This window comes from Octopus sinensis, linkage group LG3 (genome assembly GCF_006345805.1).
Source record: "Octopus sinensis linkage group LG3, ASM634580v1, whole genome shotgun sequence".
Classification (NCBI taxonomy): domain Eukaryota; kingdom Metazoa; phylum Mollusca; class Cephalopoda; order Octopoda; family Octopodidae; genus Octopus; species Octopus sinensis.
In genome coordinates, this window is record NC_042999.1 from 114137569 (window position 1) to 114151019 (window position 13451).

The 13451-nt window shown below is 37.0% G+C and overlaps 1 protein-coding gene across 1 annotated transcript; it reads right to left on the bottom strand.

Moving 5' to 3' along the window:
* Window positions 1–514: 514 nt before the first annotated feature.
* On the bottom strand, window positions 515–4311 carry LOC115209520 (piggyBac transposable element-derived protein 4-like). Its single transcript, XM_029777949.1, has 3 exons — window positions 4161–4311; window positions 3420–4025; window positions 515–615 (listed from the first exon to the last, which is right to left on the bottom strand). The coding sequence occupies exons 1-3, from the start codon at window positions 4309–4311 to the stop codon at window positions 515–517; spliced, it is 858 nt and encodes a 285-aa protein (XP_029633809.1).
* Between the last annotated feature and the right edge of the window lie 9140 nt (window positions 4312–13451).

Consider the following 13451-nt stretch of genomic DNA (forward strand, 5'->3'; position numbering starts at 1 on the left):
AACATAGTTCTGATATTATGTGAATGCAGACTTCCTAAATTTTTTTTTAGGTAATCCCTTGCAGTAAAATTGTGAGAGAAAGTGGAACTTACCTACTACTTGCTAAGTTGAAACGTAGGTGATATACTCTACTTCATATGTGAAAGATTAATGAGAGAAAGAGTACTCAACAATAGTAACAAAAACATAAAAAGAAACTTTTGCAATTGATATATACAAACTACAGTTGTAAAAACACTATCATAAACATGTTAACCTAGAAAAAAATGGGACAGATAAAAGTAATGCATATATACATTCATACTTCCATACACACGCGTGCACACACACATAAACAAACACATACTGAGATTTAAAGAGAAAGAAAAGCTACTTCAGTGAGCATGAAATTTGAAGCATCTTCGTTATAGCTATATTTCTATTTATTGTATCTACACACATGAACCTGTAGTTACACACACATACATATACACATATATATGTATGCATGTGTGTGCTAAAATGTAAAGGAATCTCACTTTGGTTTTGGTTTTGACAATGAGTATTCCAGATTTTGATCAATGGAACTGAAGTTTATATTTATGTATGAAAGTAAAGTGGATCTCACACCCAGTTCTACAATGACAATTCCAATTATTCAAATAAATAAATTAATTAAAATGTAAGTAGCCGAGTATTCCACAGACACTTGTAGCTGTAACTTAATCCTCAGAAAGTATCAGTATGAAACAGTATCTGACAGGGGCTAGACCTTTGAATTATAAATACAGTATATCTAATGGGCTATCATAGAGATTCTTGCAACTGAATTTCATTGACTACACTTGGGTAAATCTTATATATATATGGGCTCCACTACCTCAAATGTTCTTAAAATTTAAATCCACATCTTTGTCTATGTATCTACCTTCTTTCTCTATAATGTTGCCACTTGAAATGAAAATTTTTGTATTAATGGAAAACCTCTATAATTGGCTGATGAGTGCTCAGCACTTTAAAACTGTTGTAATACTTACAACATTTAATAAAACGATGTAGTACGAAACGATCGTACCAAATTACCGGAGTCATTCTTGTTGCTTATTTTGATATATATATATATATATATATATATATATATATATATATATATATATATTACGTGACTTTTGATTACGTGACCGACCAGACCATCAGATGTTTTACACATCACTGGTCACAATGCGTTCGCACTGTTTTAGCCTTCAAATGACGCCACCCCGCTGGCTAAGCGAGCAGGCCAACAGAAGAAAGAGAGAAAGAGTGGTGAAAGAGTACAGCAGGGATCACCACCCCCTGCCGGAGCCTCGTGGAGCTTTTAGGTGTTTTTCGCTCAATAAACACTCACAACGCCTGGTCTGGGAATCGAAACCGCGATCCTATGACCGCGAGTCCGCTGCCCTAACCACTGGGCCATTGCGCCTTCACACACACACACACACACATATATATATACATATGTATCATCATCATCGTTTAACGTCCGCTTTCCATGCTAGCATGGGTTGGACGGTTCAACTGGGGTCTGGGGAGCCCGAAGGCTGCACCAGGCCAGTCAGATCTGGCAGTGTTTCTACAGCTGGATGCCCTTCCTAACGCCAACCACTCCGAGAGTGTAGTGGGTGATTTTATGTGCCACCGACACAGGTGCCAGACGAGGCTGGCGAACAGCCACGCTCGGATGGTGTTTTTTATGTGCCACCGACACAGGTGCCAGACGAGTGTGCGCTTGTTTTAGTCATTGAACTGCAGGCATGGTGGGTCACTGTCTTCAAGGATTTAGTCAAACTGATCTCACTACTTTTTTTTTCAAAGCCTAGTACTAATTCTATTGGACTCTTGTTGAACTGCTAAGTTACAGGAGCATAAACAGATGAACACCAGTTGTCAAGTGGTGGTAGTGGACAAACACATACAAAAAAAAAACACACACAAATGGTATATCCCTTTAGTGCTCAGATTAATTTGTCAAATATAATGCTTATCTGTTCACATTAATTTTGATTTATTCAGGTTCAAGTGGGCTGTTAATTTTCTACATACAGATTTGAAATTTTGTAACTGGGTGCTTATAAGCCAGTGGTTTATAATTACGTAATTTTAGCTGATCTTTCTGACTAAATTTGACTTTTATGGGCAGGTAAATTTAATTAACAGGTGTAAAAACAATAACATTATGAATAAAAACTAAAATTCATATTCTTAATACATCTTACCTGTTTGGTTTGCTGCTAAAATTATCCCAGATGTCAACGGCCAACAATTTTACATTTTTCAAGATGAGGTACATTAATTTGAATTAATTAAAATACAGGTGTAATCGGTACAAGATTTTACTCTTTCTCTATATTTCATTCAAACGTCATAATTGAAAAGAAAGTACAAAACTCTTTTACTAGTCAATATACCATTGGCTATGCATTCTTATACAATTTAACGAATTCATTCACGTAACAGAATGCATCTAATAAAAAAATCTCATTAACAGGTGAGACAAAGGTGAATACAGGTGTTGTAACATACTGAAAATTAATATGTAGTTCTCACTTTCACATATTATATAATAAAATGAAAAGGAATATGCAAAATTATGCACTTATGGCATATTTCTGTAAATAGGGCACTTGGCAAAACGAACATATATGAGGTCTCGACCTTGTACCCTTTCGCAGTTTTTCTTTTTTGCAGCGAACACAGTCTGCAAACTCTTTTTCGTCCGTTTATTTTTTCGACTTAATGAAAGTTAATATTTCCTGTTGACATCCACCTCAGTTAATTTTGCTTTTCTCCCAATTCTGTGCTTTCTAGAAGAAAAGCCCTCGCGTAACTGATATGCGATGTCAACCCGAAATTTCAAGTGGTCGTAGTCTTTCGGTGGCGGAGGTACTTTGTGGCTTTTTACATATACAATGTGTGCATTTACTATAGTTGAATTAACTAAAAACCACAAAATGTACCTCCACCATTTCTTCTTAGGTCGACCAACTGGGTAATATGCCCGATATTGGTCGGATTTATCTACCCCACCCATTTATTTGTTGTAACAAATATTCACAAGGGGTTTCCCCTCAGCACCAACACCAGGTTGTTCATTAGAAGACAGAAATAAAATCTGTCTTTTGTCTTTAAAAGCAGTAACTAATAAATTTTCTTTTTGCATTTGCAAAATGTCCCCTCTTTTTTTTTAAAATTTTGTTTTTATTTCATGGGGTAAACCTTTACGGTTTCCCATAACAGTACTGCACATGTAAGTGCTTACACGGGCAAGATTTTCAGCCAAAGCCACCGAAGAAAAAAAAACGGTCGAAATAGGTGTCGGTGCTGATGGTGAAAAGGTTGGGTAAGAGACCATACAACATCATGTCCCAATCCATGCGGTCTTTTCCTATTATACTTCTTACTTGTGTAAACATCGAAGTTTACACAGTATCCCGTCTCCGATTCACAAACTTCCCTTACCTTGATCCTCAATTTAGTAGGTTTGGCAGGCATGTACTGCCGAAAATGTACTCTGTCCTTATAGCCTATCATGGCTTCATCTACACTGAGATTTTTCCTAGGTAAATAAACAGTTTTATAATTATTTACAAGTAAATCTATCACGGGACGTACTTTGTACAGGGAATCGTAGTTTGGGTCGTTTTTGTTGGGGGCATTGGCAGAATCAGTTAAATGCAAATACTGAGATATTTTCGAATACCTCGTCTTCGACATGATGCTCGAAATATATGGGTCGCCATACCTTACATCGGGACTCCAATAGTTCCACAGTCGATGAAGCTGTTTAACTCCAAACATAATGTTAATTGTGAAAAATGCTCTCATTTCCGCTGTATTAGATGGCTGCCATAGAGGATCGTTTCTTCTTCGAACAGAAATTAAATGTTGCGCATATTTGTTCGTTTCCTCCGCAACATTTTCAAACAAAAAACCTTCAGGCAAAAATAAAAATAGATAGTCCAGTGGTTGAGCATCAGGAGGTAAATTATGTTGTGGATCAGTGTTGTCTGTAAAATCAGAAATTGTGTTTGGTGACGTAATTTTCGACCATGTTACCTTTTTTTTTTTTTTGTTTTTTTAAGGTTCAGCTCAGAGCTGCGGCCATGATGATGCACCGCCGTTTACAATATCGTTTTCGTCACTTTCGTTATCGAAATCTTCTTCGCCCGACGAGTAATCACTGATATCAATATCAGATTCATCCGAAGTCAAAATACTTTTGTTTTCGTTGATATCTTCAATATCATCAATAGTAAAACCTTCAAAGTCGGAATCGCTACTTGCTGACGCCATTTCTTTCACAACAAACGACACTTCTCTTCAAACGTGGAAATAACCGATATTTTTATTACCCATGGGGGTTTACATAAATGGGGACAGCACAACATGATTTGGGGTCATGTGATACAAGTAATTAAAAACGAATGAATAAAACTATTTACAGTAAAATCGGATGGTGGCCTAAACAATTTCATAGTATTTATACTTGATTAAAGGCGGGAAATGTTTCATCTCGCATTATCTCAAAGCTACGAGAATTCAATAACGTCATTTGTTTATTTTTTTAGTGATTTCGTAGAGCAGTCGGATACGGCCGGATTTGGCCGGTTTGAACAAATAAAGGGGAATTAGTTTTGGCCGGCTTGAACACTAAAGGGATATACATGCATATATATATATATATATATATATATATATATATACATATATATACTAAAGGGATATACATGCATATATATATATATATATATATATATATATTATATATATATATATACATACACAACGGGCTTCTTTCAGATTCTGTCTACCAAATCCACTCAGAAGGTTTTGGTCAACTTGGAGCTAGAGTAGAAGGCACTTGCCTAAGTTGCCACGCAGTGAAAATAACCCTGGAACCACATGGTTGGGAAGCAAGTTTCTTACCACACAGCCACACCTGCACCTATATATATATATATATATATGATGCTTGGACAGAGATGTGTTGATGTATGTTGTGTACAAGAGGTGAGGTGGAGAGGAGCTTCAGCCAGAGTTTTTACAGGCAAAGCATGTAGGTATAAACTCTTCTGGGGAGGTAATAGTGATGGAATAGGGGGTGTGGGCATACTTCTTGCAGTGAAATGGGTAGATAAGGTCATAGAGGTAGTGAGGGTGTGTGATAGAGTACTCAAACTCAGGCTAATCTTGCAGACTGGTATGGCTACAATTATCACTGCCTACGCCCCACAAGTGGGTCTACCAAATGAACAGAAGGATCACTTTTATGATATTCTTCTGCAGGCTACCTCAAAGATGAGTGACAATAATCTCATCTTTGTGGCAGGAGATTTTAATGGGCATGTCGGACAGCAACCTAGTATCTCCCATGGTGTACAGTGAGGCCATGGTGTTGGTACCAGAAATGAAGAGGGAACTAGGCTCCTGGAGTTCTGTGATGCAAATAACCTATTGATCTGCAACACCATCTTCAAGAAACCAGCTAGTTACCTGATAACCTATCAATCAGGTGACTCTGCTAGCCAGATTAATTTCATTCTCATCAGACAGCAGGATGCATGGCTGCTCTTAAATACAAAGACCCTCTCTGGTGAAGAATGTATCCTGCAACATAGACTAGTTATTAGAGACTTGAGGCCAGAAGGATGCCAAAAAGCAGGCCAGTCTGGAAAAGAAGGACTTGGAAGCTTAAGAACCCTTCACATGGTCAGAGATTTAGGTATATCCTTACCGAGAAATTTGATGATAGTGAGGAGGAGCTAGACCTGTGACAGAGAAGGCAGCTGGGAATTCCTGTGGGATAGCTTGCTGACTGCCACAGACCAAATCTGTGGCTGGTGCAAAGTCCCTTCCAGACCTAGGGTAACATGATGGTGGAACAATACTGTAAACAGGGCCATTAGAGCAAAGAAACAGGCTTCAAAGGCCAGGAAGAGTGGGAGTAGCAGGAGAATGTATCAGATAGCCAAAAGGGAAGCTAAGAGACAGGTATATATAGCCAGGGGAGTAGCAGAAAAGAAGTTTGCCAATGTTCAGTGACGCGAGGACCAAAGAACTGAAGTATTTCAGATTGCAAGACAGTGTGTGAGAGAAAACCGTGATGTCATAGGAGAGAAATGTGTCTGCATGGATGATGGTGCCCTTGCATTTAATGATTCTGCAAAGAAAGAGGCTAGGAGATGCCATTATGAAAGACTGCTGAATGTGGAGAATGAATGGGAGGTGGAGAGTCTGCCAAAGGTTGACTCAATTGAGGGACCAGCTATCCGAATCTACAGTACCCTGGTAGATAAAACAATTAAGGATATGAAGACATAGAAAGCACCTGGCCCATCAGGAATCACTGCTGAGATACTTAAAATATCGAGCTGTGTGTAGTATTTTGTCCGTCTTTATGTTCTGAGTTCAAATGCTGCTGGGCTTGACATTGTCTTTCATCCATTTAGGGTCGATGTAATAAGTATCTGATGAACACTGGGGTCAATGTAATTGATTTGGCCCCTTTCCCAAAATTGCTGGTCTTGTGCCTAAATTTGAAACCAATAACAGCATATTTTAAGTTTTCTTTCACATTCATAAGAAGTAGATTCATTTAAACTGTCTAATGAATGATATAGAAAATGGGGGAAAAAAAAGGATAAGAATAAAGAAAAGAAAAATAACAGAAAATGGATTTAAAATCTTGAATTGTTAATGATTAAGTAACAGAGAAATACTGAAATTAGTTTGACAATAGTTTTGTTGAAACAAATAGAAATCTTAGCTTTTTATTCAATGATAATTTAGTCAGTCACTCGTTTTATAATTTAGTAATGACAAATACATACATTTATTCAAATTCAACACACTCACGCACATATATATATATATATATACATACAAACATACGTATAAATATATATATATATATGCAAATACACACATATACACACAACACAGGGCCTAAATCATTTTGAAATCATATCATTTAAGCAGCTGATGTCAGAAAATATTCTGGTTGTATCAGACTGGATTTTGTTGTTATTGCATTTCTGCTTGTTACTGACAAGTGGTAGTTTGTGGTCTTGCCTGTTTTGTTTTTGCTGTTTTGGTGTGCTTTGCTGGGATTGTACAGGTTCTTAGGTCATTGCTCCAAGGTGAAGTTAGTAATAGGGTTAGATATATAATATGTATAATTTTATTCAAACAGTCTGTAAATAACTAGTTTAGCATGATCAAATTGCTAATATAATGCAAATACATACATATATATATATATATATATATACACATATATATAAAATCAGCATTATTTAACATCTACTTTTTCATGCCAGCAGGAAATCAACAATGGCCAAATGTTCTGATTTCAAGTAAGTCAATATTTCCCCATGATCATACATGTTTTCACAGAATACTAGAATTGAAAAATACAGCTTCCATTACGGTGACACTTGTTTACAACTATCTCATGATGTTAAGGCAAGGAAACAGTAAGACATACACATTCATATATATCTTACCTTTTAGTTGTTTCAGCCATTAGACTGTGGCCATGCTGGGGCACAACCTTGAAGAACTTTTACTCGAATGAATTGATCCCAGTACTTGCTTTTTGTTAAGCCTAGTACTTATTCTATCGCTCTCTTTTTACTGAACTGCTAAGTTACAAGGATGTAAACACCCCAACACCAGTTGTCAAATGGTGGTTAGGGAAAAAGTACAAACACAAAGGCACACACACAAACTTTATATATATATATATATAAAGCTCCCACTACACTCACAGAGTGGTTGGTGTTAGGAAGGGCATCCAGCCTTAGAAACACTGCCAGATTTGACTGGGCCTGATGAAGCCTTCTGGCTTCACAGACCCCAGTAGAACTGTCCAGCCCATGCTAGCATGGAAAACAGACGCTAAACGATGATGATGATGATGATGATGATGATGATATATATATATATATAAATATATACTCTTTTACTTGTTTCAGTCATTTGACTGCGGCCATGCTGGAGCACCACCTTTAATCGAGCAACTCGATCCCGGGACTTATTCTTTTGTAAGCCCAGTACTTATTCTATCGGTCTCTTTTGCCGAACCACTAAGTAACGGGGACATAAACACACCAGCATCGGTTGTCAAGCAATGCTAGGGGGACAAACACAGACACACAAACACATACACATACATACATATATATATACGACAGGCTTCTTTCAGTTTCCGTCTACCAAATCCACTCACAAGGCTTTGGTCAGCCCGAGGCTATAGTAGAAGACACTTGCCCAAGGTGCCACACAGTGGGACTGAACCCGGAACCATGTGGTCGGTAAACAAGCTACTTACCACACAGCCACTCCTATGCCTATGTGTATATATATATATATTATATATATATATATATATTATATATATATATATATATATATATATATATATAAAGACATGTAAGTGTATTTGGTTGATGGAAATTGAAAGCAGCCTGTCATATACACACATACATAATACATATATATATATATACGTTTAAATATTTGTTGTGCAAGATTTTTTATTGGCTAAACTGGCAAAATGACCATTCTGAAGTATAACAATATATATATATATATATATGACAAGCTACTTTCAATTTCCATCAACCAAATACACTCACATGGCTTTGGTTGGCCTACAGCTATAATAAAAGACAGTTGCCTAATGAACCATGCAGTTGAATTGAACCGGAGACCATCTGCTTGGGAAGCAAACTTCTTACCATGTAACCACACCTCTGCCTATACTCTGGACTGGCTTAAATAAATTAATGCTCTGTACATGACTCCACCTCCAGCATTATCCCAGTTTGATTTCGTTCCCAGCAATTACTGCAGCATCCTAGTATGATTCCATCCTTAAAGTATCTCCCCTGTAAGATTCCACCCCCACCCCAACAATTTTTGCAGTCTTCCTGTATGACCCCCACTCCCAGCAATTACTTCAGAATCCCACTGTGACTCCTCCTCCTTGTAAAACAAACAGAAGCTTAATGTCAAGCTAAGTAAATGTAACCATACCCATAGCTAAACAGAGAGCAATAGCTGCCATGAATAAAGACAAGGTCAAGATGGCAAGCTGGCAGAATCATTAGCATGTTGGACAAAAATTCTTATCAGCATTTCATTTGTCTTTACTTCCTGAGTTCAAATTCTACCAATGTTGACTCTGCCTTTTGTCCTTTCAGGGTCAATGCAGTAAGTAGCAGTCAATGTAATTGACTAGCCCCTCTCCTCCAAAAGTTAATATCTTTTGCCTATAGGAGATAGGATTATTAATGATATAAGGGTACTACCCAACATAGGCAGAACTGAATTAATATAACAGAAAGAAGATAATCTTTGTATCAGCAGTTCAATATTAGAACAATAGCTTTAATAATACCTACATAACATGACATGCAGAACATGTCAATTGATTTATAGAGGATGAATGCTGGTAAAAAAAATTCTGTTAACTGGCACTTGAAGATACATGCAGTACTAAAAGAGCAAGAAATGGGAAGAAGTAGTGAGGTTTACAGTTACAAACTTGAGGTGACAGGCCTCAAAGATGTGATTAAAAAAAAACATGAAAATAAGTAGACCTATCTCACCCAATGCCACATGGAAAAAAATGATGATGATGATGATATGATATACACAAGAATGTATATATTTAAGTTTCAGTATAAAATAATTTCAAGTGTATAGTCCCTAAAGAGAGCACGTGTATCTAACAACCAGTTTTAACCTAACTTATCTAGGTCAAAATCATGATCCATCAGTTCTCAAATGTAATTGTTTTCTCAAAGGGTTATAACACCAACATTATTTTTAGAACAAGGCTAAAAATATACTTACAGTTCCTTGGCCCATTATTTTACAATATTGTCATAGTGAAAAGGATAGAAAAGCAATAACAATGGCATTACTCAATCCTATATAAAACATAGTTTTATATCACTGTTGTCATTTAACCACAGGTCAAGTCTGATCAAGACATTCCTGTCACAACCATTTTCTTTTGTTCAGTGCATCTACAACTACATTATCATAAATGTTTTCTTTGATTAAACAAAGCTCACTATGTGTGGAGAATCTTTCCCATGTCCCTAAACTGGTTAGTATTTATCCAGTAACGCAATTATTTGAACTACAAAAATGACTTCATGCATCACATAACCATCAAGCTATACCCTTCTCTAAACTGCAACCAATCCTTGTCAAAAGAATACCCACCAACTTTGCATAATCCTTTTCCACAGCCATTTCACAGTAAAGATAGTTGTATGTGTACTACTCCCACAGAGAAAGCCACCACCTTTGGTACCTAGCCAAAGATGGAAGTACATCATCTTGCATAAATACATGTCAAGTGTAAAAGTATATCTGGTCACATATAATCAAAAAAAGGCTACAGAGTCAAATAATGTTCCACCCATTACCCTAGAGCTGACCCTATACTCACCAAACTCTTCGATTTCCCTCTCTTCACAGGAATCTACCCTGATATTTGGAAACAGTGTATCTCATCTCCAAGAAAGTCAACCCCTCTGATTCTACTAGCTATTGCCTTATTTCACTTACTTCCAATGGAGACAGTCACTTCCAATATCATCCAACACACTGAATCTTATTCTCTCCTACAAGACCACCAATACAATTTCTATTAAACCAGATCCAATGCTCACTTACTCTTTTATATCTTTCAAGGGGCTCTGACCTTGGAGAAATTTAGTGAAAGTAATATTGTCACCCTAAACATCAGCAAAGCTTTCAAATATATCTGGAATGCAAATCTCCTATTGAAGCTGCTCACATATGGGGTCCACCTGTCTCTCATTTCATGGATTGGTAGCTTCCTATCAGACTGCATTATGGCATGTGTTGCTTGAGCTCTTTCTGCTCCTTCTTCATTCTATCAATCCTGGCATACCACAGGGTTTGGTTTTACACCCTACTTTCTTACTTATATACATATCAATAACCTACTTGCCATCATGTTCAATGATGTCTACTGTTACACATATGATAATAACCTTTATTCTTCCCTAACCTTCCCCAGCTCTGCATCACTCATTCATAACTTTGACACCACATGCCAAACTCACACTGATTCTATGAGCAGAGATCTCAAAATTATCTTCCAATGGGGGTATACCAAACTTTTCTTTTTCAACAATAAAATACAAATGCTATTTATTTCAAGAAAACACCATTGCAGCACCTTTCCTAACCATGAGCAGTACATACCAGAGCCTTTAGGACTGCTTTAGATGTTGGCCTCATTATTACTAAGGACCTCTTCTAGTGAAAGTACATCCTTAATATATCTAAGCTGGCCATTTACTGCATGTGATCTAGAATGTTTGTGTGTACAGTATTTTTCCTGGTTCCATTCCATGGTGGGCTTCTCTTGAGCTTTGTAGAATATTGATAATTGTTAAGAGCAGAAATATCTTTTAGTCTTGAAGTGAACATATAAAGTCTCTCATAAACATGCTATAGTCTCAGGTCTATAGGCATGCTGTTGTCTCCCATGCCTATATATAATGACTTCTGCTCCTCAAAACTGGTTGGGCTCATTCCCTATGTCTTCCTCTCATCTCCCTTGTTTTGTGTCCCCTCTCCTTTGCTTTCCATTAATCACTACGCCCAGACTTTCCTTCACAGCATTCTGGAACTCCCACCCTGTTTATGTCTCTCATGCAATGGTTCCACAAGACCAATGGCATCAACCTCACTAGTTTTGAAGGCTTTCTGAAAGTTATGGGTATTCCTCTATATCAGTCAGTAGATGAGAAAAAAATTGAAATAAATGGTAGGGTGATTTGAAGAAGATTTGGTTTGTTATTTCTAACAGTAGATTAGATGATTACATAGATACTTCTATTTTGGTCTGTGTTGATATGAGTACATATTTAATCTCTCATCACTGTTCTTTCTGTACAAGCCAAGTAACCCTAAAAAATTGAATGCATTATAGAATGGTGAAGACTCTAATCTTATGAGGTACAAGGCAACCCTGCTTGTGTTGATGCTATTATAATTCCATTCAGGACAGACCCTCTGTAAAGTGAATGAGTGGAGAAGTGAAGCTGAGGAGACTCTTTAACCCTGTACAAAACATAATAATTCTGCCTAGTGTTGGTGCTATGATAAAATGTGCCTAAGTCCACTCTGTTAAGTGTGGGGTTGAAGATGTGATAATGTCTTTAGGGCTGGTGTCACAATAAAATGTGATTGATATTAGGAAGGACCTCCAGTAGTAAAAACCAAGTTAAAAATATGAAATTCATGAGAAGGCTGTTATCCTCTGACCTATCCAATGATGTCAGCATGAAAAGCAGATAAAATGATGACAATGATATTCCCTTTTGGATTGATTACCTTATAGTTGTGGAACTTCATACCTCAAAGCCCCAGTGAAGCTTAAATCTCGTGGTTAGGGCCACCCAAGCCAGACAGATCAAAGGGTAGAAGACTGACAAATCACATTCCACTAGTCTTCCAGACTGAGGTTTGGGCACAGGATTAACTACCCTGTCTCATAAGAAATAGTTTTGTTATACAAAAAGCAGAAAAAAAAAAACTTACACAGCTATATGTAATGGGCTGGAAAGTTCTCCTGTGAACAGCAGAAGTGAAAGTTGAAAGAGATCCATTGAGAGGACAAAACAAGGAAGAGAGCTTGAGACTAGGAACCATATCTGGGAAACCATTGAGAAGCTGGTCCAGAAAGACCAAGAGTGGTGAACTTTCATTCCTGCCCTACATGCAGGAATTGCAAGAATGGGTGAGTGACATTTCCATAAATTACTATATTGTTAATATTATATTTATTACTGAATAAACAAGGTAGAATATGAAAATAAGTGTAGCATTATTCCATCACAAATCTAAGATAAATTAGAAAATAGTGACACACAAACATATATAATGTGTAAATGTAGTAAATATAAAACTGGCACTCCAGTAGTTACAACAATGCGGGTTCCAGTTAATCTGATCAATGGAACAGCCTCCTTGCAAAATTAATGTGCAAGAGGCTGAGCACTCCACAGACACATGTACCCTCAATATAGTTCTCAGGAAGATTCAGCATGACAAGATTAGCCCTTTGAAATACAGGTACTGCTCATTGTTGCCAGCTGAGTGGACTGGAGCAATGTGAAATAAAGTGTCTTGCTCAAGAATGCAATGCACCACTTGGAATTGAACTCAAGACCTTGCAATCATGAGATGAATACTCTAATCACTAAGCCATACACCTTCACTGCAGTAAATATAATGTGTAAATAAAGATTAAATATATTTACTAAAGAAAATGTAAAACATAGTGTTGCACATAATATATCAGTTCACTTGTAAAGATTTTGTTCTTCATTTTGGTGTTGTTTAGCCCACATCAAGAATTCCAGCCATGATGGTCA